At 36.9% G+C, this 27,982-nt stretch overlaps 1 protein-coding gene across 3 annotated transcripts in view; it reads left to right on the plus strand.

The window, feature by feature from the left end:
* ptprz1a (protein tyrosine phosphatase receptor type Z1a) overlaps positions 1–27,982 on the plus strand; it is a 103,391-nt gene that overhangs the window by 55,198 nt on the left and 20,211 nt on the right. For 2 of the 3 annotated variants that reach the window (XM_028451834.1, XM_028451835.1), the window contains exons 6-14: positions 442–508; positions 1,117–1,274; positions 6,929–7,076; positions 9,807–9,991; positions 10,545–10,671; positions 15,394–15,443; positions 15,538–16,648; positions 17,531–18,052; positions 23,548–23,686. In XM_028451834.1, coding sequence (XP_028307635.1) covers positions 442–508; positions 1,117–1,274; positions 6,929–7,076; positions 9,807–9,991; positions 10,545–10,671; positions 15,394–15,443; positions 15,538–16,648; positions 17,531–18,052; positions 23,548–23,686 — 2,507 coding nt within the window. The remainder of the gene's footprint in view (positions 1–441; positions 509–1,116; positions 1,275–6,928; positions 7,077–9,806; positions 9,992–10,544; positions 10,672–15,393; positions 15,444–15,537; positions 16,649–17,530; positions 18,053–23,547; positions 23,687–27,982) is intronic. The other variant, XM_028451836.1, reaches the window with a different exon arrangement.

Below are 27,982 nucleotides of genomic sequence, written 5' to 3' on the forward strand. Positions count from 1 at the left end.
ACAAACTAATCCAGAATTAGTATATTGATCCAGATCCCTTACAAACGACGTAAAGTCTCTCTTTGGTTAAAATTTTGTTAAAAAAACAACAACAAAAAGTACTTAATCTTGCTAACACAGACTAACAAACAAACTTGGCAGAGGTAAGCCAAATTAAATAATTACCCTGAACACAAATGACCATTCCTATTTTCTAGTTTAAATTATCTGTAAAAGAGTAATAAATGGATTACAATTCATGTACTGTATCTTAAAGCAGAACAGTCGTTCTACCTTTTGACATTGTCTATCGGCTCACCAGATTTCATTTAAATCTGTTCCGAACTTTTTGAGATATCCTGCTAACAAACGTTAACAGACAAATGGGCGGTTGGACAAACGCTGGTGAAAATATTACTTCCTTGGCAAAGGTAATAATGTGATTCTGTTTTGTGATTACAGACGAGCAGCGAGGAGAACCTGAACTATGCTGCCATCATGGAAGGAGTAAACAGCGTGAGCAGATATGGTAGGACATGTTTTTCTCTTACTGCCCGTTTCCGTAGGGTAGAACCGGGCATTGTCCTGGTGGGCCGTCGACCCAAAGTGGGCCAGTCCAGTCTGCTACATGAGCGAGTAGAGGCAGACATTGTAACAGGTGGCCAAAAATGGTTCAAAAATGGCAAAAACATGGCAAGAAAAGAGTGAAAAGTGATTAAAAAAGGCCAAAAGCAGTCAAGAGTTGCCAAAAAAAATGGGCAAATAAAGAGGAACCAGGTTGTATGTAATAGCACAGGGTAGCTCAAAGGAGCAAAATGTGGCAAACAATAGTGAAAAAGGGCAAAATGTGGAACACAAAGAGGCAAAATGTAGAAAAGATAGGAAACAAGTGGTATTTACTGGGCAAACATTAAGCTTATTTGGATAATAAGTGGCCAAAAAAAATTGAAGTGAGGACAAAAATTGGATAAAAGCTTAAAAAAAAACTTGCAAACATGTTGAGCATCACTGACTTAACAACAGCTTCTACATGGTGTATCTGATAATGTAGTGGACTGGTCTGGACACAAAATACTAGGGCTGATTCTTTTTTGTCCCAGTCCACCCCTGCCTTACGGGTTTGTTTTTGCTGCACAGGAAAGAAAGCAGAGATGCTACCCTTCGCTCCACACGGCCTGCTGCCAAACTCCACAGAGAAATACTTCATCTACAACGGCTCGCTGACCACCCCGCCATGCAGCGAGATCGTGGAGTGGATCGTCTTCAAGAACACAGTGGCCATCTCAGACGAACAGGTCAGAATAAAAGATGCTTCACTTTTTACAAATTCAATAATGACCTCATGTAAGTTCTCTTCTCTCAGATCTAAATCTAAGTGTGCTTTTTGTTGCTTTTGTGTGATTCTTGTGTTGTATTTTATTTATTTATTTGTGGTAATTTTTTTGTGTTTTTTTAATTTTTATCATTTTACTTTCTTCTCTTGTTTTGTGTATTTTTGTTGTTTTTTTTGGGTGTTTCTTGTGTTTTATTTTTGTAACTTTTTGTGTATTATTGTAAGTGTCATATTGTGTGTTTCCATTGCTCATTTATTTGTTATTGTGTTCATATTTTTGTGTTTCTTCTGTTCTTTTGTGTATTTTTCTTGTCATTTTGTGTGTTACCGTTATCATTTTTCTAGTTTTGTTATTTGGAGTGTTTCGTTGTTGTATTAAAGACATTTTCTGTGACAAATTAACTTCTTGAATTCCAATTTTTGGGGGGGAAATTGTTTTTGGAAGAAAGAAGATGCAACATTTTTACTCAAAGAACTAAAGTTTTTTGTTTTCTTTTTTTCTAGAGCATTTATTATAACTGATTAGATGTTTTATCCTTTTGAAAGCTCTTTTTTACTTAGATAAGGATTTTTTTAGGTTGAAAAGTTTTATTTTTTCCTCAAACCCTGCAACCCTTCTGTGATATGATGATAAATTATATTTACTGCACCAATGCAAAGGTTTACAGCTCGTTTCCAGATGTTGATTATTGATCCCAAAGCCAATGAAGTTGTAAACCTTTACACTATGGCTTAATGAACCAAATAATCAGGCACTTATTTAACCACCTATGTGGTCAACAACTACAGCAGAAAGAGTAAACATGATTTTAGAAAGAAAGGGGAATAATTGTCATAAGCACACAGAAGTTGGGTGAGGCAGCGAGAGTGTGTGTGTGTGTGTGTGTGTGTGTGTGTGTGTCTGTGTCTGTGTCTGCGTGAATGTGTGTTTCATGATGATTGAAAGCCATGCAGAAGCGCTCATTACAAAACAAAAGTTATCAGACAAAAGTGTTGGAGCACGAAAACAGAGACATGGAAAATGTGACGACACACACACACACGCACACATACACATACACAGGCACACACGCACACATACACAGGCACACACGCACACATACACATACACAGTCACACACGCACACATACACGTACACAGGCACACACACACACATACACATGCACATACACATTCACATGCACATACACATACACAGGCACACACACATACACATACACACACACACACGCACACATACACATTCACAGGCACACACACATACACATACACACACACACACATACACATTCACATACCCATACACACACACACACACACATACACAGGCACATACACACACACACACACGCACGCATACACATACACTTGCACACACACATACACATACACACACACACACACACACACGCACACATACACATACACTTGCACACACTCGCAAAGGTTTGCAACAAAAGGTTCTTCACATTCCTACACTGTGTGTTTTCAGTGGCAGAATAATAATTACACTTAATCCTTTTTCATGACGCATTGAGCACTTTTTAATAGTTGAGTGTCACTGTAGTGTATGAGCTTTTCCAGCGCAAACAAACACACACACACACACACACACACAAAAGTTAACAACAAAAGGCTCCAGCGCGACGCCCGCAAAGATGTTGACAACATGATTACATTAGATAATAGTTTAAACAGCAACACACAACACATTTATTATACCAAGGTCACCAACCTTTCTGAAACTATGAGCTACTTCATAGTTACTGAATAGTCTGAAGGGCTACCAGTTAGAAAAGAGCTTCTTAAATACTAAATGTTCACAGTTTCACTTTAATTAGAGGGTAAGATCATAAGGAAGGCTAGCAGTAACTTGAAATGTTTAAGTTTCACAATATACTTTATTTCTCTTTCATTTTCAACATTACGTAGAAAACCATCATGTTCCTAGCTACTAACAATTAACTTTTGAGTAATCGTATAACATGGAACATTTGTAAAATTTAACAAAATTACATATTTTACAAAAATCCACTTAGCGTTTTTAAAAGTATGTTTTATATATGACCATTGACCATACACCAAATTTGCAGCACTTAAAAACATTTGTCACAATGTTTCAGTGAAAATAAACATTTAAAAATGGTTAATTTAATGCTAAAAGTTTATCACATGCAGCAGTGTTTACTGTAACTCTATTAAATACTTTGTGGGTTTGAATCCTGGAAAGTAAATCAGATTTTAGATGGAGCTCATTGGTGACTAGAACTCCTAAGGGCCCCTCACATGGTCCATATGGCTACCTATAGCCCACGGGCACTGTGATGGTGACCTTTGTACTATACCATAGAACTTCTTCCAATATTAACAAAAATATGATAAAATTAGGGAGTAGTGGTTTGCACATCTGCCTCACAGCAAGAAGGTCCTGGGTTCAAGCCTTGAGGTGGACTCTTGGTTCCTTTCTGTGTGGAGTTTGCATGTTGTCCCCCTGCTTGTGTGGGTTTTCTGCAGGTGCTCTGGATTCCTCCCACAATCCAAAAACATCACTGTTGAGTTGAATGGAGTCCATTGGAGTGAATGGGATTGTGAGTGCATGGTTGTCTGTGCTGCCCTGTAATGGACTGGTGCCCTGTTTAGGGTGTACCCCTGCCCAGCACCAGATGACAACAAGATAGGAGCAAGTGTGTGAAAATGATTTCCTCATTTAATTGCTTGTGGCCAAACCATTACTTATTATTTGTTTTAGGTCAAAATTGACCCAAAGTAAGAATTTCCCCCTATTAACTCATTCAGTGCCAGGCACTGCCAGCTGTTATAGAGCATTTTGACTGATTTTTAAAGACCCACAGAATATTGTGTACTATAACAATCTGAAATATGATTCTGAAAGATTAAAGTCTCTACTTTCATCAGAAAAAAATTCTGTTTTTAGCTTGTTCTGTTCTTCCATAATCAGCAGTTGAATAGAGGCAAGTACATATACGTCAATGGCAATGAACGTTTGGATTTGAAATGACTTATATATACGTCAATGGCAGTGAGTGAGTTAAGTATTTTACACTATACTTTACCATTTTTGTCAAAACTACAGCCTGTGGGCCAAATGTGGCCCACTGTGTATTTTTTAATTGGCCCAAGAAGAAGATTTAAAAAAATATAACAATAAAGGCCCCAAAAATAAAACTTGTATTAGTGCTGCATTTACCCGTTTCTAACACAAGGGGGAGCTGCTATGACCAAGGCAGGTTATTCAACAAACAAAACTAATAAAAGGATGAAATATTAACCCTGTGATGTCCAGATTGGATCAGGCAGATATTCACAACATTTCATTGGTCAGGTGATCAGGAAAATAAAGCCAAACTGTGACACGTTCATGAAAAATATTGTTTTTATGGCTAGCAGCTGCACAACATCCACATTATTTTTGTGCTGCAGAACACGACTTTTGAACCGATGTGTTGCAAGTTATTTTGTGAGTTGTATCTTATTAAAACATTTCATTCAGGGTTTGAGTTATGATTATGGTTAAGGTATAAGGGTTATGTTTATGGTGATAAATCACTTTTACAAACATCAGTTTACAATTCATTCTCAGCAGCTTCAAACAAATTCAGGCCACGCAGAAAAGAAGTAATTTCCTGCAGCACAAAATTGTGTTTCCACACATGAAAAATTACATTAAGTCATTTTTGTGACCAGTTTTTCCTGAAGACTGGGCTGGACGACCCCTTATCCTCCACCTGACACAAAGTTTTAAAACCTTTTTTTAACTGCTGTCACATAAAAAAATACACACAAACAAGGTTTGTACAATTTCACAGTTTAAAGTCTGACCCGAAACAGCCTGAGTAAGTGTAGTGTCTTATTTTGTGTATTCAGGCTCATTTTAGGAAAAATCATCAAATATCAGACTGAATGACAAACAGTTAGTGTACTTTTACTCCTGTCAAAAGTGAAAATGGGTCAAATTTCATCTTTCTGAAAGATAATTACGAAGAATGAATTGGGGGAAAAATAAGTGTGCTTTTTTGTAAGCGTGTTACCAAGGTCCTTAAATGTCCTGGAAACATGTTCATAAACACACCTGTACACACACTGAAATACATAAATAGGATAATATCCTAAATATAGTGTGAAAAGGCAACGTTAAAGTGAGCTGAGTGCATTGGTAACACACTAACATCACATAAATAGTTAGTACTAAGCAAAGATCACTTATTAATCCATTCTATATCTGCTTATCTGAACACTGGAGCTAATTCTACTTGGGCCACCAGTCCATTCCTGACCAAGCAGATAGACAGAGGTATCCACAGGTTGGTTATTAAGGAAAACATGTAAACTTTTATTCCTAGTCTGTTATCCAAGGTTAGAAATCCTCGGTACTCGTTGCACTCTTAGTAAAACTCAGGCTGGGGCCTCGACAACATGTTTTAACTGGTTTCTGTTCCCGCCCAGTGACGGCTGCCAGTATCTAATCAGTTAAAGTCACGACTCCAACGTGCACTAATGGCCTCTCGGCTCCGCTCTGTGCCAGAGTTGAGTCTTTGTCCGTCGGCTAACAAGCGTTCCCCCGAGGGAGCTGACTCACATTCTTAAGTGCAGAGGCTTAAATAGCCATCCCATAATATGTAATGGTGCCCTTACACCTAGTTACAATATTTCACAGTAATCGCCTCCTGAGTGCTGTGAATGAAGTTTAAAAGACAGTGTTTCAGTTGTTAATACTGTAACAGTGATTCCCCAAAATAAAGGTTCCAGAGGCCAGGGACCCCCACTGTACCTGAAGGTGGTTGAACACAGACATGAACATTGAAGACCAGTCATGTGGAGACAGGGCCATCTATAAGGGGGAATAAAGAGGGGAAAAATGAGCAAAATGATGGTCCATTGTTCAATGAATCTGTGATAACCACATTTATTCATGTATGTGATTAATATCCACTGTTATGCAGCAAGTTTTTTATTATTTGCACCATAGTATAGTCAACTTAAAGATGTAAATCCTTGTTTTAATAAAAAATAAAATGGGTTGAAAGTGACCAAAAATGGTGGGAAAAGAGATTTTAAAAAACACAGAAATTGGTTAAAAGTTGCAAATTATTGGCCAAAAAAAAGAAAAAGTGGTAAAAAGTGTTATTATTGGCTTAAAAGTAGGAACACTTTGTTTAAACTGGCAAATAATCGGCATGACAAATCGCAAATGCGGTTAAATTGGCAAAAAAAAAAGAAGCATGAAATATGGTGAAAAGAGGTTAAAATGGGTCAACATATCCGACATTAGGGGGGGAGAAGTGGTGGAAATGGTTGAAAATGTCTTGAAAGTGGGAAAAAAATGGCAGAAATAGGAGTAATGTAGCAAAAATATGGCAAGAAAAAGAGATGAAAATATGGCAAGTTTGGTGTCGTTGCATAAAAAGGGTAAAAATAAGCAAAAATGGGCTCGAATTGTTTTAAAAATATTCTTAGTTTATTAACGGCATCAGGCGACCCCCTCCTCGTGTCTCGAGACCCTACATTGGGTCTGATCAGGAGAGAGTGGCCATTTGTTGAACCTCTAAACTACTTTTTTAGCGTATTAAATGATTGTGATGTGTGTGTTTCTGCAGCTGGAGATGTTCTGTGAGGTGATGACCATGCAACAGGCCGGGTACGTGATGCTCATGGACTACCAACAGAACAACTACAGGGAGCAGCAGCCGTTCATGGGTCAGGTGTTCTCCTCCTACACGGGCACAGAGGAGGTCCTCACACCAGGTGTGTGCGTGTGTGTGTGTGCGTGTGCTCGAAAAGCTCATACTCACACTACAGTGAAGTTCAACTATTAAAAAATGCTCAATGTGTCATGTACATGTGCCTGAAAAAGGATTAACTGTAATGATTCTGCCACAGAAAACACACAGTGTAGGAATATTTTTAAATTGTGTATATACAGTATTATTCTGCATTGGCTATGGACTGTTCATATTTAATATACAGGGACTAAAACAAAAAGATCACTCTAAGCTGTTTCCTAGAGCAGTGTTTCTCAAATGAGGGTACGTGCACCCCTAAGGGTTTGTAATGTGACTACAGGCGGTACTTGAGAGAGAGCAAGAGAGAGAGAGAGAGACAACAACTCACGAAATGAAATCAAAAACACACAAAATAAGATAAAAATATATTAAATAATAAACAGAACAGACAAACAACAACAAAATACACAAAATGACACCAAAAACACACTCACACTAAGAGAAAAACACACAATGTCACTACAAAATTTACAAAAATAACAGAGAAACATACAAAACAACACCAAAAACACACAAAATGATAACATAAATGACCATATTTAGAACATAAACTGAAAACACAAGGGTCAGTCTTGGTCCCACAACAAGCAGGAGATGATCGTAAATGATGAAAACTATACAAATATATCTAAATACGTGTTCTTTCCACTTATTTACAAAATGAGATTCTTTAAAATGTGTGTTATCACTCATTCATTCCATCATTATGTTCTGTAGTTGTTTTTTCTAAGAATTCTGAATTTTTCTAACAATTTAGTAAATGTTACTTTACATTTAGTTTTCTCTTACATTCAAAGAAACATAAATGTTATTTAGATATGTATTTATACATATATGAATAATAAGTCTTGGAAAAAAATCAAACTTCAAAGAAATGTATCAGCGCCCTCTGCTGGTTTGAACCAGATAATCAGATAAATCCAGAGTTAACCTTTCTAAGGATTAGCACGATGAACATAAACCAACATATTTATCCATTGTAAACAGTTTGAATTTGATCACTCGAGCTTTATAAAGTATGAATTATGTCTTTGATATCTTAAATCTGTGTTTAAAGCCAGGGAGAGGAAACCTCTTCAGTACTGCTCAAATCGATAGAAAGACTCTTCCTGTCAACTGTCATTAATAGTCAGATTGTGTTAATCTGTGTTAATCCCAGATCTGAGAGTGTCTGTCATCTGTATTATCTCTGCACCTCTAATCTTAACTCTGACCCAGAAGCAGTTTTAGAAAAACACAGAAATATCTTTTCATCACACATGTAAAACTAAAATCCAATTCAATTTAATCTACATGGTCCATAATTGGCCACTCATAATTTAAATTGTGTGTTTTAATGAAAAACTCGCACTCTGTGACTCTAAATAATTTGATTAAAGATTGCTAATAGATAATTTTGCATTTATTGTGTTTTTGTTCATTTTGACTTTTTGCACAGTAAAGTTTCACCTCCACAAGTACTGTACACCAATCATTCTTAGATTCACTAAATAGCCTTTTCTCTCTTAGTTATGAATACAAAGCGAATGCACTAAACAATGCGATGCCGAATGTAAAAACATGGTCACTATTTCATGGCCAACATATTTTGAACTTTTATCTCACTTTCCTCACATTTAGCTAATTTTTCTTTCATTCGAGACAAATTCCTTTAAAACAGCATGTTTCTAAACATTTAGCTTTACATTTGGCGATTTAACATTTAGATTTAACATTTACATTTAGATATGAATTTAATTAATTAGATTTAAATTCAGTATTTTGATTTAACATTTCAATTGAACATTTCGATTTAACATTTTGATTTTAGAATGAAATTCAATATTTAGATTTAGATTTAATATTTATTTTTATTAATGAATATTTAGATATTCATTTAATATTTAGATTTTAATTCAATATTTTGATTTTGTATTAACATTTACATTTAGATTCAATATTTAGATTTAACATTTACATTTAGATTTAACATTTACATTTAGATTTAACATTTACATTTAGATATTCATTTAATATTTAGATTTAAATTCAGTATTTCGATTTCGATTGAACATTTACATTTAGATATGAATTTAATATTTCAATTTAAATTCAGTATTTCAATTTGGATTTATTTACATTTTTATTTAACAATTAGATTTAGATATGAATTTGATATTTAGATTTAAATTCAATATTTTGACTTCATATTAACAGACTACCAAGTGAAATTCCTTGTACTGTCCTAAAAACTGTACTTGGCCATTAAAACATTTCTGATTCTGATTTACATTTAGATTCAACATTTAGATTTAACATTTAGATTTAGATATGAATTTAATATTTAGATTTTAATTCAATATTTAGATTTTGATTTAACATTTAAATTTACATTTAACATTTAAATTTACATTTAACATTTAAATTTACATTTAGATTTAACATTTAGATGTATGCTGTTTTACATGAATTTCTGTCTCAAATGAAAGAAAAATCAGCTAAATGTGAGGAAAGTGAGATAAATGTTCAAAATACGTTGGCTATAAAAGAAGTTTTTACATTTGGCACCACCTCATACTAAACACACTTACACTTAGAGCAGGAAAATCTTCAGTCAATTTGTATACTTCTGGTATCCTCACCTGGACAAAACACACGTATCTTTTCACTCATGGCTGTGTGTTAATGTTTCTGTGTCTTGTATTTTGTACAGTGTGCAGTTCAGAGCCAGAGAACATCCAGTCTGTAGCCTACAACCTCAGCAGTCTGCTGGTGACGTGGGAGCGTCCCCGGGCCGTTTACGACGCAGCCATTGATAAGTACTCAGTGACCTACAGACTGGCCAGTGCTGAGAACGCAGAACTCATGGAATACCTGACTGATGGCGACCAAGATGTGGTAGGAGACACAGTCCATAACATTAGTGTGTCAGTCATAATTGCTACTGGTGTCCCAACCCGATATTGGATATCAGTCTGATGGGCGACCGTGGCTCAGGTGGTAGAGGGTCGTCTTCTGATCGAGAGGTTGGGGGTTCGATCCCAGTACCTGACTATGTGTCGAAGTGTCCTTGGGCAAGACACTGAACCCTAAGTTGCTTCCAGTGGTCGACTAGTGCCTTGCATGGCAGTCCTGTCCCACTGGTGTGTGAATGTGAGAGTGATTGGGTGAATGAGCTGATATGTAAAGCGCTTTGAGACTGTTTCAGTGTGGTGATAAAGCGCTATATAAATCAAGTCCATTTATTAGCCTGAAAACAAATATTGCAATTTTTTTTTTTTTTTTTTTTTTTTCCAATTCATTATTTATATATTTTATTCAATTGTAGAATACTGTAACTAATTGGTTAATAATAAATGGGTCAGTTTTTTCTCATACCTACTGTTGCTTACTATTATTTTCTGAGTAACATCAAATGTTCTCCCACATGAATAGTTCTTGTCTCCATCAGGGGGCCATACTGGATGACCTGTTGGCCAACACCAGCTATGTGCTCCAGGTGGTGGCCGTCTGCTCCAATGGATTTTATGGACGCGTCAGCGAACCGCTCACAGTTGTTGTGGCTGTCGATGACCCCGGTAAGAGCGACAGCGCCCAGCTCCGTGCATAGAGTTATGGAGATCTCCCTCTGTGTGTGATATTAGGTGATAACGTCCAAAAACACATTTTCTAGCTTTTGGTAATGTCACTCTAATCTAACTCTATTTACACAATATGTAGCGACTACCAATGGGTTTCCATTTTAGTCAGATAAACCCAGGGTTGGGATCAATAATAATTGTAATTGATAATTAATTACAATTATGGCATAGTAAAGTTCCTAAGATTTATGCTGTCACTTTTGTGATTTGTAACTTTTAAACTTTCTGAGTTATTCATTTTTTGAGAAACTGCTTTTACTTTTCAGCTCCGACCCTATTTTTAGAGTGAAAAGCTCGTTAAGTTACCTTAAAATCTTTGCAAACAAATTACAAACCATTCAAATTTAACATATTCAGCTAATACATTCAACACATTTGTACCTCTTTCAACCTTATTGCTAATATTAAGCTATTGCTAGGTTAATGCTTAGCTATTGCTATGTTATTACTATTACTTGGCTAATGCTAAGTTAGTGCTAATGCTAAGTTAGTGCTAATCCTAAGTTAGTGCTAATACTAGCTAATGCTAGTAAATGCTAATGTTAATGCTAACGCTAATGCTAACGCTAGTTAAAGTTAATGCTAATATATGCTAATGCTAAGCTAATGCAGTGTGATGTGGGCCAGCACCTGCATCCTCACTTGTATTTTCTTCAGGAAATGTAATCGTAATTATATTGTAATTGAGTTCAGATAATTGGCTTTGTAATTGTAATTGTCATGAAAATTCTATAAAAGTCATTTATAATTTAAACTAAGGGAATCACGTTACAGTTCTATGTACAGTTTTACACATATGTAGTTCATAATTATTAAAATATGTTTCATATCAAGCTTTTAAACATTTTACCATTTAAAAACAAAATTGAAATTGAGGGGTATGCTGACACAAAAAAGGCTCAGATGCCCACACCAAAAATATTAAAAGCCTATATTTTCATTGATTAGAAAGCTTAACAAAGTAACCAATAGATAGGAAATAAATTAGATGATAGATATTAGTGTTTAGTGTATTTTACAGCTGATTTAAGAACAGTTATCTTAAGAGATGCTAAGAGAATGCTAACACAAGAGGAAGGTTAACTATTATTAAGTTATTTATTTCACACTCAGTAATTGTGATTAATTGTAATTGAACTTTAGTAGTTGAGAATGTAATTGTGATTGACCTTCTGAGGATAAAAAATAAATTGTAATTGAACATGGATAATTGAAAATGTATTTTTGTAACTGACCCTAACCCTGTGGATCAACCTATTACAAATCTTGTTTTGAATTAGAGGTCAGTGACACCTTTATAGGTAAACATGAAAAGTGAAGAAGTGGTGCAGTGACTGACGGCTACCAAAGTGTCATTATTTCAGTATGTGTGTCAAACTCAAATTTAATCTAATTTTTATTTAGTTCAGTCCTTCCAAATTTACAAATTCAATTAAACTGCCCAATACCCAACAACCCAATATATGTAGGCACTTGTCATTAAATGATTACATTCTTTTTTATCTCACACTGTTTGCAAGACCTCTTTTTTTATATAAAACAATGCCATTTCTCTGAAAGAATGCCTCACAATTACCACAATTTACATTTTTAACACTCGAAAGTCCAAACTTTGGTAGAATAATGTTGAAATTGCTCTTTTTCTCCCTAAAATCAGCATTTTTTTCTTGGCCTGCCCACTTGAGATCAATCTGACGTGTGTTTTTACCCTGAACTAAATTGAGTTTGACACCCCTGAGCTAATGGCTCTGTAGCCCAAACTCTAAAAAACGAGGTTCAAAAAGGTGCCAAACATGCTCTGATAAACTCATGTTTTGGTTTGGTAGTTCTATGATTTTGTGTTTTTCATCCCGCCACCACCCGTCATATCCAGTCATACTTTCTTTCTTATGTTTGTTTTACGGCGATCGACAAAGGTTTGAGTCAGATGTGAAATTCACAAACATTCCTTCCCTTGAACAAGCTTTAAATGCAGCATCTGTTTGTCTCGTTCTTCTTGGTAATCCTGCACAAATTTCATTAAAGAATTTTGCTCGTAGGTCATTCCAAACATTATAAAGCACATGTGTCAAACTCGGCCCTTTGGAGCACCCAATTTGGCCCTCAGGAGAAAGTAAATCTGACATGAATTATTGTGTAAATTACCAAATAATCCAGTTGTAGATGGACAAAATTCAGGAATTTAATAAAGCTTCTCTATTTTTAGTGGCCTGTGTTTTTAATTTGTTTATACCACATTAATGCAGTTATTTTTTTATTTAAAATTGTGGCAAGAACTCTCAATTTTTTAAAAAAAATCTTGCAATTTCTCACAAATGATGGCACAAAATTACACAATATTTGGTGACAAAACCAAGATTTTTTTTAAAGTGAATTGAGCTGATATTGAAAACTAGGGTACAATTATGTTAAAATGTTTTTGGTCCTTATTTGGCCCCTGAACTATGATGAGTTTGACACCCCTGAGATCTAGAAAGAAAGGAAAATGATGTTTGATGTGTTTTTTCACACCTGCCTAAAACTATGACACTACAATACGTACACCTATCTCACGTTGCACAGTGTATGGTTTGTGTATGAGTCTTTCTGTTTTCTTCTCTATTTCAAAGATTGCACAACATTTTCGCTTTGATTTCAAGCATTATTGGCTGTCATCGTCATTCTGCTTTCATCCTCTTATTCTCCTCCTCCTCCTGCATCTAACAGTGAGAACACTTTTCATGTGGGCAGCTGCCTTCTTTGTAACATGGAGCATAAAAACATGACATCATTTTACAAATGTTACATGTTATACGATCAGTTTAAAGTTGTTTGTTAGTAGTTAGTAAAATAGGAAGATGATCATTTTCTATGAAATGTAAGGAAAATGAAACAATTGCATAAATTAGGTGAAATAAAGTGTTGCATGTTGAAACTTACACATTTCTGACCTTTTTAAGTTACTGCTCGTCTTCCTTATTATCTTACCCTCTAATTAAAGTGAGACCATTACATTTAGTGTTTAAGAAGTGCTTTTCTTACCAGTATTTAGTAGGTATTCAGTACCAATAGCTCACAGTTTCAGAAAGGTTGGTGACCCCTGGTATAGAACATTTTAGAAGTCTCCGTTACATTAGATCCTCTGCCTTTAATTGTACATATTCAGGCTTGTAGTGTGTAGTTGAGTTCAGCAGGTGTGTGTGTTTTCAACACTTTTCCACAAACCCACCATACCCACTTCATTAAACTTGTAACACCTCACCTCATGCTTCACACACCAGTCTGATCTGGTTCCATGATGTGTTCCTTACCGCAGACAGGTAAGAGCCATATAATCCTCATCCCACACACTTCACTCTCCTCACTCGCTCCGTGTGTGTGTGTGTGTGTGTGTGTGTGTTCAAAAGACGTCCAAGCATATATAGTATTTTGCATAAAGGCTTTAGTCCTAACTGTCTCTTTGTGGGCATCTGTGCATTAAAGTGTCTCACGTGCTGCACGCTTTTTTACCTTATGTTCTTTCTATGGGCTGAGACTAGAAACTGAATTTGATTATTTGATGTTGAATTTTAAAGCAACAACTTGAAATTGAATTGACTGTTTTGAAACTGAATTAGTAACTTGAAATTGTATTTTTTCTGTGGATTTTTTTTTCATCTTAGTACATTCCAAAAATTAATTATATTTCCACATTGGAACTCCTGGTGCTGTTGCTATTCAATTAAATCAAAGTGTTTATTGTCATCCGCACAGTAAAGAAACATGTTTCCCTGTACAATGAAATTTCTACTTGTACTTACATGGCATTCATGGATTTTTTGTAAATTAATATACAGTAATTTAAAAAATGCACATTTTTAGTCACATTTATGTTGATTAATATAGGTTATCATCAAGTTTTGATTAATATATCATCAAATTCTAAAGATTTCTTGAAATTTTTTATTTTGATTTACCAATATTTAGATTTTGTTCATAGTTTCATATATATTTTTCATGGTTTCATGTTTGATTGATTGATTGGCCATGGTTACATGATGTTTTTTTTAATTCAGAATTAGTTATTCCGAATTAAATTTTTCGGAATTAGTTCTATTATGATAATAGCAACAGCACCCAATAGTTCCATGACTCAGTGATAAATTGGTTAACCTCGCGGACCAGAAGTGTGTCTTTGTGTAGTGAAATTGAATTGTGTGCAGTGAATCTGAATTTGAGAAGCAGAAATATATTGCATGTTTGGAATGTACTCAGAGGATAGGGAAAAAATACAATTTTAAGTTACTAATACAATTCAAAACAGTAAATTCAATTTCAAGTTGTTACTTTCAAATGCAATACCAACTATTCAAATGTGGTTTTTAGTGGCACAAATCTCAGCCCATACCCTTTGTTTTTTATGCAGAAATAATACATCAATGAGCCAAAACAAGAACACGTTGATGTTAAAGTAAAAGAAAAGTCTTGTGATGGCCCAAAGAGAGCTAATGCAGCTCACATTGCTAATGAATCACATTCTAGTTGATCCAAATGTATCCAAATGCACACAGTCCATCACAGTTAGTCACAATAGAGCAAGCAGACGCCATGTTTTGGCTGATTGTTGTATTAAGGACAGTCAAAATAAAGTACTGTGTTTTAAAATCAATTTCATGATTCTAAACCTCTTCTTCCTTCCAGAAAACACAATGAATCTTGATTCAAATACTTATGACGACGATGATGATGAGGTAGGTAAACTTATTTTTTCCCTTCTGTTGTATGAGTGTTTGGACTATTAACATCATTTAATACAAAAAATATATACTGTCTTTTCTCTAATAGGAGAACTTTGAACCCAATCTTTCCTGGAATGAATCAGACCAAACTGAGGATTACAGTTGGATTGCAAAAACTTTAATAAGAACCACAACATCAGCGTCACCTATTGAACCTGAATCTCACATCAGAACCACAACATCAGCGTTACCGTTTGTACCTGAATCTCACATCAGAACCACAACATCAGCGCTACCGTTTGTACCTGAATCTCACATCAGAACCACAACATCAGCGCTACCGTTTGTACCTGAATCTCACATCAGAACCACAACATCAGCGCTACCGTTTGTACCTGAATCTCACATCAGAACCACAACATCAGCGCTACCGTTTGTACCTGAATCTCACATCAGAACCACAACATCAGCGCTACCGTTTGTACCTGAATCTCACATCAGAACCACAACATCAGCGCTACCGTTTGTACCTGAATCTCACATCAGAACCACAACATCAGCGCTACCGTTTGTACCTGAATCTCACATCAGACCCACAACACCCAAGCAAGATGACAGGAAATCTACCCAGTCTGGACATATCTTAAACCACTTTGAGGAGACAGCACACCGTACTACCACCACACATGCACCAGGGGTCACTCTGTCACCAGACTCTAGAGAAAAGGTTGATATTAGTGGCAATGTTGGTTTTTACAGCACAACTACAAAAATGCCCTTCATCTCCTCTTCCAGCACAGAGGTTCAGGCAGAAATCAGTCCAAGAAACTTCACAGATAAACCAGAAGGTGTTGTCAGTACCACCACTTCCTCAGTCACCAGCGCCAAGACCAAAGCTGTGAAGGAAGTTTTTCAAAATGCTACCACAACAACCACTGCAGGGTTTCATAATACTGATAAAAATAGCACCACTTCACCAACCATCATCCAAGCCAGAGCTGATACAGGACTGGAACAGGCCAAAAACCAGCAGACCACCACAGAGGAAAGTCTAACTTCAAGTGGTTTTCCCGGAATCAAGACTGAAACCTCGAAATCCTCAGGCAAAGCTGTACCACGTAGGCCTACAACTCCCAGCATGCATCATTTTTCATCTACCACAACCTCTGCCACGTTGAGTGGTGTTCTGTTGCAGACCACACAGTCGCTGTCCAACGGTGAGCGCCCCCTTGTCTCCTCGTCTCCAACCTCCTCCTCCCGTCCCGCTTCTTCCCCTCTGTGTGACAATGCAGATCCTGGCTCCACCCCCTCTGCTTGCTTGCATGACCCTCCCTCCTCCCGGCCTATGTCACCTGACCCCATTTTGGACTCTAAACCTGCTACGAGCACGCGGCTGCCTAGCAAAGACCCCTTGCTCTCCGCTTCCACCTCACCTCCTGTCCTTTACCCCTCTGTGTCCAGTTTGGAGACTGACAAAGCCTTCCATGTTGCTGATTTTGATGGTGGGGATAGCAATGATGTTTCTGTATCTGGGTTTTCAGTTCCCTCTGTACTTAGTGAGACTCCATCGCTCCAAACAGGGCTGGATCAATCTGGCAGTGTTGTCACAGAGCCTTCATGGGATCCGTCTCTCCCATCTCACTCTTTGTCTCTCAGCCCCGACATCCAGCCCTCATTTGTTCTATCACATGATTTTTTCCTTTCGAGTGCCTCCCCGGGTCTCCTTAAACCTTTCTCAGTTGAGTTTGAAGATTCAAGGTATGCCAAAGGGAGCACATTTGAGTCTTTTCTCCCCGAGGTCAGTGGTGGTGGGTTTCCATTAGCTAGCGACATTGATGCATTGTGTACCTGTTCTCTGGAGCCGTCAGCACCTTCCTCTTGGTTGCATGCTTCGCCTCATGTCTTCCTGTCCTCAGGCCAGGACTCTAACAGTTTGGAGCTTTACTCCAGTGTGGGGTTCTCCTCAGCGTCTCCTCTCAGCTCTCATGGGTTGTCCTCGAGCTTGCCTGTGCAGATCATTACGACCCTATCCCCTTCGTCGTCTGCTTGGCACTCTCAGCTTCCAGCTACACAAAGTGACCTGCCTGTTTCTGTTGCAGCCACATCAGCCGCTGTTATGAACTCCCTATTTACAACGTCAAAGAGAAGCTCGGCTCTCCCTCCTTCACCCACAACTCCACCTTTAACCCTAACCTCAGAGAGCCAGGTGTCCGACACCAGCAGCAGCACCTCCGGGTCTGCCTTTTTTTCTGGTGTAGATCAGGAATGGGAGAGAGTTCAGACTTCAGCTTCAGGCGAAAGCCTTGATACAAATTCAACAGAAGTCATTTCCATTGACTTCTCAACTTCCACCTCACAGTTTGATCAGACACCAGATGATCTGGATGAACACTCAGCCTTCTTTTTTGAAAGTGGGAGTGGCAGTGCCAGCACCGCAGAGGTAGTCAGCACAACAGTGGCAGGCGTATCCGCAGTAACCTCAGCTACGCCCTGGCCCTTAGGCAGGGAAGAGGAGAGTGGCTCTGGTCAGGGTGACAGCCTCTACGACAACGAAACCTCTTCTGACTTCAGTATCTCAGAGCACACAGAAAAAGAGTCAGAGGAAGAACAGAAAGTCGCAGGTAAAAAAAAAAAAAGCCGCCGTTTCTGGGAAGCAGCAAACTACAACTAATGTTTCCGTAGGGTCATGAAACACTTTGGGGAACCATAGAGTCAATCGCCACATCCTGTTTCATGCAACACATCTTCATTTATTTAAGTCACTGTTGTCATATCTTCTTAACACAGTCCTTGTCTTCTGAGGCACAGTCTTTAATAATGTTGACTCATCTTTATCATCCCCATGTTTCTTGGTTAAAGAGTAACTAAACCCCTGCTTCCTCCTGACCTACCAAAATGGGGAAATTCAAAAAATGAAATGATTATGGGCGGGGCTCCTGGAGCAGTTAGGACACACCCAGTCTATACTATACAATTTCCAATGAACAATCTATGCTATGCTAATTAGCTACTCATTACTCATTATAGCTCTCTATTCACTCTTCTCTCAATCCAACCTACTCACCACAGATTGTAGAGCCCACAGGTGCTAGTTTTTAATAAAAGGGGCGGGGCTAACTGTGCTTGTTTGTGATGCAAGATGGTCTCAAAATGTCACATGATCTTGTTCTCAGCCAATAGCAAAAATCTATTGTAATAGCCTGGTTTCAACCCATAGAGGGCAGTCACTCTGATAATACTAAATATGACAAATTGAAATACTTTGGACCAGGAGAAAAAAGTGGTTTTGGGGTTTAGTTACTCTTTAAAAAGGTAGCATCTCAACCTAGCACAGATCTGCTTGAATTTGGTCGTTAAGGTGGGTGGTTTAAAATAGGGGTGCCAAAGTTTTGTCCTCGAGAGCTTTTATCCGGCATGTTTTAGATGCTACCTTAGCCCAACACAGCTAATTGGGAAGGGTATCTCGTTATTAGGCTTTCATGATGACACCATCATTCAATTCATGAGATCATGGAGACATCTGAAACAAGCAGAATGGCCCTCCAGAACACCTGTTTAAAAACATCACAGAAAGAATGTAACTTTATTTCATTTTTCAAAAAAAAAAACAAGCATTACCAGTGTCACAGTATCACAATATGGTGTAGAAGTGAAATTCTCAATTAATAGGGTTCATGTTCATCATTCCACTGACAAACAGTTACATAGCAGGGCCACCAGAGTGCAGCAGAGTCCTAAAGCAAATTTAATTCCGTGCTGACAACTCTTTTGTTTATGGGGACATTCAAATGTTTATTTGTGCATAAATCTTCACAGAAACTCCTTAAAGCACAATGTGCTGCACAATTACAGAATAGGTCAATTAACACCCATTATTTTACTAATCCCTGATTCCAAGAATTGTGTATATTAAAATGAAAGAAATGCCAGAGGAATAAAAAGTAAAATACTAGGAGCCACATGCAGTGACACCTGTGAATAACTGTACATCACCTACTAAACATGTTTTAAGAATGTGGATAGTAATGACAGTAGGCAGAGAACAAGTACACAAAGACACACATTGATAATCCTCTATTAATATCGTCATTTAAATTTGTAGAGTTGTCAATTATGGCCAAATGAGTATGTGTTTGAAGGATGGATATACAAAGAGGTGTACATACGCTGTACTCTGTGGTGTTATAAAGGGCTATATGTGTAGGTGCAAAGTAAAATAGCATGTGTGATTTCCCTGCTTTAATTGTACGGGACATGCGCATGATAAATGTGTTTGTTGTTGTTTTTTTTTGTTGTTTTTTTACTAATTTTTATATGTATTTTTCGTTTGGTGTATTTTTCTGTAATGTATGTATTTTGGAGTCATTATGTGTATTTTTGTATCTTTTTGTTGTGTTTTTGTGCATTTTTTGTAGAATTATAGGTTTTTGTTGCCATTGTAGTGTGATTCTGTAGTCATTTTGTATCTTTTTTGGTGCAGTTTTGTGCATTTCTGTTGTCATATTGTGTATTTTTTGTACAAATATTTAGTTTTGTGTATTTTTAGTCTTTTTCATATTTTTGTTGTCGTTTGGTGTGTTTTTCTGTAATGTATGTTTTTTAACAGTCATTTTGTGTGTTTCTTTTGAGTCCACAGGAGCTCAAAAGTGGTGAAAAAGCCTTAAACTATCTTCCTCTCGCTCACTCGTGTGTGCAGCGATTGGCTCTGGTCGCACACGTGACTCTAGCTCACCACTGGTGGAGCTGTGCAGTGAAATGGATATAGATGGTGCACTAGCACCCCCTCACACACTGAGATCAAAAGCTGTCCTGGAGAAATAAAAATAAAATAAACATTTCGAAATGACCAAATTACTGCAAAATAACGACTGCAAACACTCGGGGTATTTGGAAGCTGTTGACAAAGTTTCAGGTCGAACAGGCACACACACGCACACAGCCCTTTCTTGCTTTTATGAGTAGATATCATGGCAGATGAAAGCAGAATCCTTCAAAGTACATTAGCTTCAGGCATAATCAACAAGATGACCTTGACTTCTCTAAAAACTCGTAGAAAGACATCGCTGATGTTATGGTTTTTGACATTTATTTCTACCTTTTTCAACAGAATTTTATTTTTCTGCCTCTAAGGAAGAGACAGAATTTGAAGCCTTTCTTGAACATTTAATCAGAGCTGCTCTTTGACTAAAATTATTTGATTTTTTTTTCTTTTAATGCATTTCCATGGCAGCTCAATCTATTCTCTGGGGTTCAGGGTTGATGGTGAAATATTTGCCATCAATGATTGAAAGCATTGGCTTTTAGTCTGACTGTGCACTATGTTTATAGCACATAAAACACTCTTTATTAATTAATCTACAGCCGACATGAGCAACTTCCATCACAACATGGGCCACTTTATCAACATTCATGTCAGCATTTACAATAATGTCCAATCTGAGCATTAATACATGTCTTTGTTTTTGGAATCTCTGCCAAGATCAAGGAGGTAATATTTCCACCAGCATTGATGTGTTTGTTTGTTTGTCTGTTCGTAGGATTAGGTAAAAAGTACTTAATGGTTTTTGGAAAAAATGTGACAAAAGATAGATCTTACGCCATGAAAACTAAATGTTAAATATTACATCTACATCTAAATGTCAAATCTAAATGCTAAATATCAATTCTAAATTGAAATGTTAAATCTGAATGTTAAATTTTAAATCTAAATGTGACGAGTAAAACTAAACATTTAGCTAATATGCAAATCACCAGAATTACCCAATTAAAAGCTTTATTTTTAACATTTAGTTTTAGATTTTACATTGAGATATTTTTACAAGAAAAGAAATATCACAAATATTGCTGTAAATCTCGTCAAAAGTAACGTAAAAAAAGTTGCCTTTGCTAAAATAAACAGCAGCTTTTTGCAACATTTATCAAAAAACCACATTTAAAAAACACATGAATTTTATGTTACTTTTGACCGGATTTACAGCAATACTTGTGAAATGTTTTATTATTTTTTCTCATAAAAATATAATGTTAAATATTACATCTACATCTAAAAGTTGAATGTTAAATCTAAATGTTAAATATTACATCTACATCTAAATGTTACATTTAAATCTAAATCTAAGTGCTACATATTAAATCAAAATCGAAATGTCAAATCTGCATGTTAAATCTAAATGTCACAAGTGAAACTAAATATTTAGCTAATATGAAAAGCACCAAAGTTAAAGCTTTAATATTTAACATTTAAATTTAGATTTAATATTGACATATTTTTACAAGAAAAAAAATATCACAAATATTGCTGTAAAAAGTAACATTAAAGAAAATTCACTTAGGTTTTTTTTTTAAACGTAGTTTGTTGCTAAATGTTGCAAAAAGTTGCTATTTATTTTAGCATGCGTAACTTTATAATTGGCGGCCCATACATATTAAGAGATGTTTTGACCAAGAACTTTTGCAGAATCAACCATTAGCAAGAAAACACAAGAAGAACTAATACTGTTTTTATGAATGAACAGAACTACTCCATCTGAGCTCCAGCACCCAGAGGTTTCCTACCTTCTGGGGAAGTGTTACCTCATTCATTTGATTACGTTGAACTTTGCCATCAAAGTTGATGCTACTTTGACACAAACCACCAACAGAAGCTTCCTTCAGCACTTATGGGATGTCCTTGTCCACAAATAAAGTACTCCTAATTCTGAAATACAACATGTCTGATCTAAATATGGATGCTTCATGCTGCACCTCACAGTACTGAAAGAAACATCGTAATGTTTACACCTCCAGGGCGCCTGATTAATGCATGAGAGCTGATATTTTGAGACATGAGAGAATCTGACATTCTTGTATATTCCTCTATCATCCTTTCCATTTTTTCTGCGCTCTCTTCAGACTAACAAACAACACACGAACTCATCATAATATGTCTGTCATCTACTAACAACAACAAAGCCCTTTTATCACTAAGGACACAAGCCACACTTTACGCTCTGTGACTGACACTTACACTCAAATCAAGGTAGCACATGAATCTTCAATTAGATTTATTTATTCTTTAAGTTTTTTGTGTTGTGAGCTATGTTGTTATTTTTTTTTTGTTGACTTTTGCCAAAATAAGCTTTTATAAACCACCTTTTCAGTCAGAAATATTGACTGGCTTATATTTATGGTTTGGTAATATGAGAAGGAGACTTTACTGCAAACTATAATCTCGTCTCAAGTTTTCCGACACTTGCAAATAAAATGAAGTTATTTGGATTTTTAGTGGTATTTATCACCCACACCAAGGTGACGAGATAAGTTGTTTCTATCTCAATAGGGACTTTGCAGATTTGGTTCTTACGTACGATATAGCTGCTTGGATTTCATTTGTAAAATTGCTATTTTTAGTAGATTTTTGTCTTCGTTTTTATTTAAAAATATGATTTGGTTCCAGTCAACTAAATAAAAAATAATTTTCAAATGATCAGACACTGATATTTGTCATAAAATGGCTTTTGTCTGTATTTATATTCATAGTCTAGTTTAAATCTGGTTACAAATGATATAATTAAGATTTTAGGAGAAGATTACACAGATTTTAAGATAACGGGTAAACGACTTTACACCAAAAAATAAACCAAAACATTTTGCAAAGCTAGTTATTTTTTTGTTTGCTAAAGAATACTTTTTAAATTATTATTATTTTATCTCAAAATTTGCATACTAAAACAACAAAGCAGTGGAAGCAATAGATGGATTACATATGCACATATGTGTTTTCTTAATATTTATTTTTTGTTTCTAAATGAAATGATACACAATCACCATGGGTAAAAACATATTTATTTAAAATGTTTGACTTACTCTTTCTGTTTTCCTGACATTTGCTTTGCTCTATTCTCCATTTTATCCCAGCATGACAAAAAGTTCCCATCATCCCATCCTAACATCAGATATGCCATTGAAAACCCAGGAAAACTGATGTTAAACTGTGCTTTTAAAATGGTTTAAATGACTAAATCTATAATACCTCAGACTTTGGGCTCTGATATTCTTAACTTTTAGTTTACTCAACAAGTCCTTTTAAAACTCTACACAAGCTTCAACGTCTTCCCTCTGTTTTCCTTCGTTCCAGACGCCAACAACAGCAGCCACGAGTCGAGAGTTGGTTCCATCAGGGACATGGAGAGGAAGGCCATTGTTCCTCTGGCAGTCATCTCTACTCTTACAGTGCTGGGCCTGATCGTCCTCATTGGTATCCTGGTCTACTGGAGGTCAGTCTAAAGCTGAAGCTTCAATATCATCATCATATGATCATACTAATAATGTGAATGAAAGCAGTGAAGAAATATTTTTTTATACATTTCTGCTCAACGTTAGATTATTTCTAAAAAAAAGTCTTCCCTGAGTAAAGTCTTTGTAGTGAGTAATACAGACCTGTGTTTGATTCCTGTTTCATCTCAATATTCTTTTTATTTTCTATTTCCTATTTTCCCTCAACGATGAAATAGGATTTCTGTCCGTGCTCTAGAAAATTGATTATAGCAAAATCATCATGTGGATTATTCACAAACACAACCGTTCCATGGCCTATTGTACATTATATATCAGGAGGAGCAGAGAAGGACAAGCACAGCGTTTTAATGTTTGTCTTGGGAGTTTTTAATCTCATGGAACATGGGCTCAATCATAGCTTTACAGGCTGCTGTGATGTGATGTGTACATTCTATTTGCATGCTTTTGTGTGGGTGTGTGTGTACGTTTGCTCAGCATCAGCTCCTGCCAAACAATGCCTTCCCATTTTGCACCTTCACACAGTTGTTGGCAGTGTGAATGAAGCCTTTCAGCCGACACTGCCACCTCTTCTGAAAGCAGAGCGCACACTCGCTTCAAACAACCTTGATATGTTTTTATTTTTTTCCCCATCCATTTGGTCTCGGCGAGCTCCGCATTTGGGGAACGCTAAAGCTCTTCAGCTAAAGTCCAAATGTTATTTTCCGTCGTGCTTAAAGAAACCGACAAGGTTCCTCACCCTGAACGCCGCATCTTTTCTGAAAGCCCTTTTATAACTGTGAAATAACCAACTCCAGAAATCCCATCAAAAACATGCTGTCAGACTTAGTGTAAGACTTTTAGTCGTCTTTTTTTTGGCTAACTCTCATTTGTCGGGCTGAAGAGTCAACATATTGCTCTTGTTTTGAGCTGCCTGTTGTTGTAACTCCAGGATTGAGCAGTGCTAAAATGGTAATCATCTCAGGAATGAAGGGGGATTAATCCTCGGCGAAGGATGTATTTCTGCTCCAGCAGCTCAGCCGGCAGCGGTCCTGAGGGGAGGGAATCAGAAAAGGACATCCGCCTGTTTATGTCGGACAGATAGAATCGTGTCAGCGTCTTGTAGAATGAGCGGCAGGGGGCCAGGCTCTGGTAATCCCTCTGCTGGTGTATCTTTTTTCACTCCTTAGTCCTGACAACATGGTGCTCATTTGGACACTGCTGCTGTGCATTTAAGGTCAAGCACTTCAATCCAATTTGGGGGGGAGATATTACAACTTTCAAAAACAAAAATAAGCTGAAAGATGGGAAGCAGATCAGTGTGTGGCTGAAGAGTTTTTAAAATCACTGAGTGAGACTCAATATGGTGAGGAATTTCATCATTCCTCTAACACAGTGGTTATCAACCTTTTCAGCCCACAATCCCCAAAATAAAGCTTCCAGAGACCGGGGACCCCCACTGTACCTGAAGGTGGTTGAACACAGACATGAAGATTGTAGAACAGTAATGTGGAGACAGGGCCATCTATAAACATCTATAAACATATATAGAACATTGTTCTGTGAATCTGTGATAACCACATTTATTTATCTATCTGAATAATATCCACTGTTGTCCAGGAAGTTTATTATAATTTGCTCTATAGTATATAGTCATCTAAATCAGAAACAAAATGGGTTCAAAGTTACCAAAAATGGTGGAAAATGTGGCTAAATGAGAATTTAAAATCTACAGAAATTGATTCAAAGTTGCAAATTAGTGGCCAAAAAAAAGTGGAAAAAGTGGTTAATAAGGGTTCAAAGTATCAATATTGAAACAGTTAGTTTAAACTGGAGAATAATGGGCATGAAAAATCTTGAATGTGGTTAAATTGGCAAAAATAAGCATGAAATATGGTCAACAGAGGTTAAAAGTGACAATAATGGGTCAGCATATGCAATGTTAGGTGGGAAAAGTGGTAGAAAGGGTTTATAAGTGGTGATAAGTCTTGAAAGTGGAAAAAATATGCAGAAATGGAATTGAAATTTGATGGAGAAGCGATAGAAATGGGAGTAAAAAAGATATGGCAAGAAAAATTGATAAAAATAGGTTAAAATATGGAACATTTGGTGAAGTTGTGGGAAAAGTGTAAAAATAAGAAAAAATGGGCTCAAATTGTATTCATAGTTTTTTAAAGGCATCTGGCGACCTCCTCCCAGTGTCTCGGAGAATAGATGTTTCTCTTCTCATGTTTATGTGTTTGTCTGCAAGGATCAGCTGTTTTCTTGTTTCAGGAGCAGTTTTAGACTTGTTGCTAAGCTTCTTAAACACACCAGTGTGTAAAGATTAGGTCGTTTCACAGGATTCACTGGACAAACACACTAAGGCTGGTGCAGAACGGCAGACGTTGTTGACCTAATGTAAACACAATCTCAGGTGGCTTTAAAGCACTTGTGTCAAACTCAAGGCCCGGGGGCCAAATCCGGCCCTTTAGAGCATCAAATTCGGCCCACTCAAGAAAGTAAAAACAATAGAAAAACCATGAAACATTTTGTAGATTACCAACTATTTCAGTTTTAAATATTTCAGCCTCTCCAAATACAACAAAAGTCAATTGAAATCCGCAATATTTGCAGAGCTGAGTTTATCACGTGACAGCAGTCATTTTTATTCTCAAATTGTTGAAAGAACTCACAATTTTTCCAAAATCTGGCAAATTTTCCTCAAATTATTCCTCGAAATTTCCTCAAATCAGGGGAATTTAAGTGAAGATCCTGCAGGGACTAATATTTTTATAATTTATATGTGGAACCAGGGCACATTATTGTTGAATTTGCTTTTTTTTCTCCCAAAAAAAAAATCTGTGGCCCACTTAAGCTCAACCTGCTCCATATGTGACCCCTGAACTAAAATGAGTTTGACACCCCTGCTTTAAAGGATATTTTATTCCTTACACACTGTCCCCTGCAGAAGAAGAATGTCATTACATGTCAAAACATGGAAACGGAAACGTAAAAAAACACATTCTGTGCCGCAGCGCTAGTGTGCGACAAAGTAGCTGTTTAGCTCAGATTAGGGCTGGGCGATTCAAATCAAAACACGTATTTTAAATATTGTTCATTTTAAATGGTGATAGTGGGGTTATTTTCTCAGTAATGTTTTACAGAAAGAGGATTCTGGGTTAAAGTCACACACAGGCTCTTTTATTAACAGCAGCTGCACAAAATCAACATAAAGGACAGCACGTGTGAGTGAGTTATGTAGCTTTGCTTGTTTCAAGCCTGAACAGACACGCTGTGACGGAGCAGTTTACTGGACAAAAAAACATCATTTTGAATCAGGCAGTTAGCTGTCCTGTCAGATGGAAACAATTTATACTAGTTATTAATAATTAATAAATATTGTAATAATGATATCAATAATAATAATTCATCCTGTTAATATTGCTAACTTTCCCTCTACTACAAATGAAAGCAGAACTAAGTAACTTGCGCTTAGCACTCCCCCTAAAGGTCCCTTTTGGTTATGTCACTGTTGTAAACACTCCACACCTCCCACGGCCTGCCACGGCCCCGCCCCACAGCTACATGTGCACCTTTGCTCTCCCAAGACGGTAGCAACCGATCACTGAAAAATCCTAATACAACAGTGACACTAAGGGTGCTTTCACACATATAGTCCCATGTGACCATGTGAACAGTATGAGGAAGAGAGACAAGTAAAAAATGTGTTGACAAAGCGGCTGTGATAATGGATGGATTGATAGATGAATGGATATTTGTGTGTGTGCTGCCTGATGGAGCACTGGGTTGTGAGTGTGTGAGCGTGCCTGTTGCCGCAACGACAGTGTGTGTGTGATTGCTGTGTGCTGCTGCTGAGCTGTCACTGCATGGAGTTGCTCTGTTCCTTGGACAAAGATCTTCTCTGCCTTTTTTCCGCTGGCTGCGCCACGATATTAAGTTTGAGAAAAGTGAATTTGTAGACAACCGTGTGCAGCCACGGGGCTGGTCATGCCACTGGGTCAGAGGTAGGAAAGTTGTGCCATAAACACCATAAACACTTGTATTACCCTCACGGGGACTATGAGAATAGTTCCACTTTTAGCGGTGCTGCAAGAAATATTTAATTATCCATATAATGTAGTAATTAATTCAGGAGAAATGGCATACTCCGTACACTACAACTCAACGAGTATATACTGTCTACTATATACTGTTAGGATGATTAGAATGATAACCGTTTCCACTGATGTATACTTCAAAGTTTCCCAAGATGCATTTGGAACCTACAACGGCAAAAACCTGAACAACACTGAGGC

The sequence above is a fragment of the Gouania willdenowi genome, chromosome 6 (genome assembly GCF_900634775.1).
Source record: "Gouania willdenowi chromosome 6, fGouWil2.1, whole genome shotgun sequence".
In the NCBI taxonomy this organism is placed as follows: Eukaryota; Metazoa; Chordata; class Actinopteri; order Blenniiformes; family Gobiesocidae; genus Gouania; species Gouania willdenowi.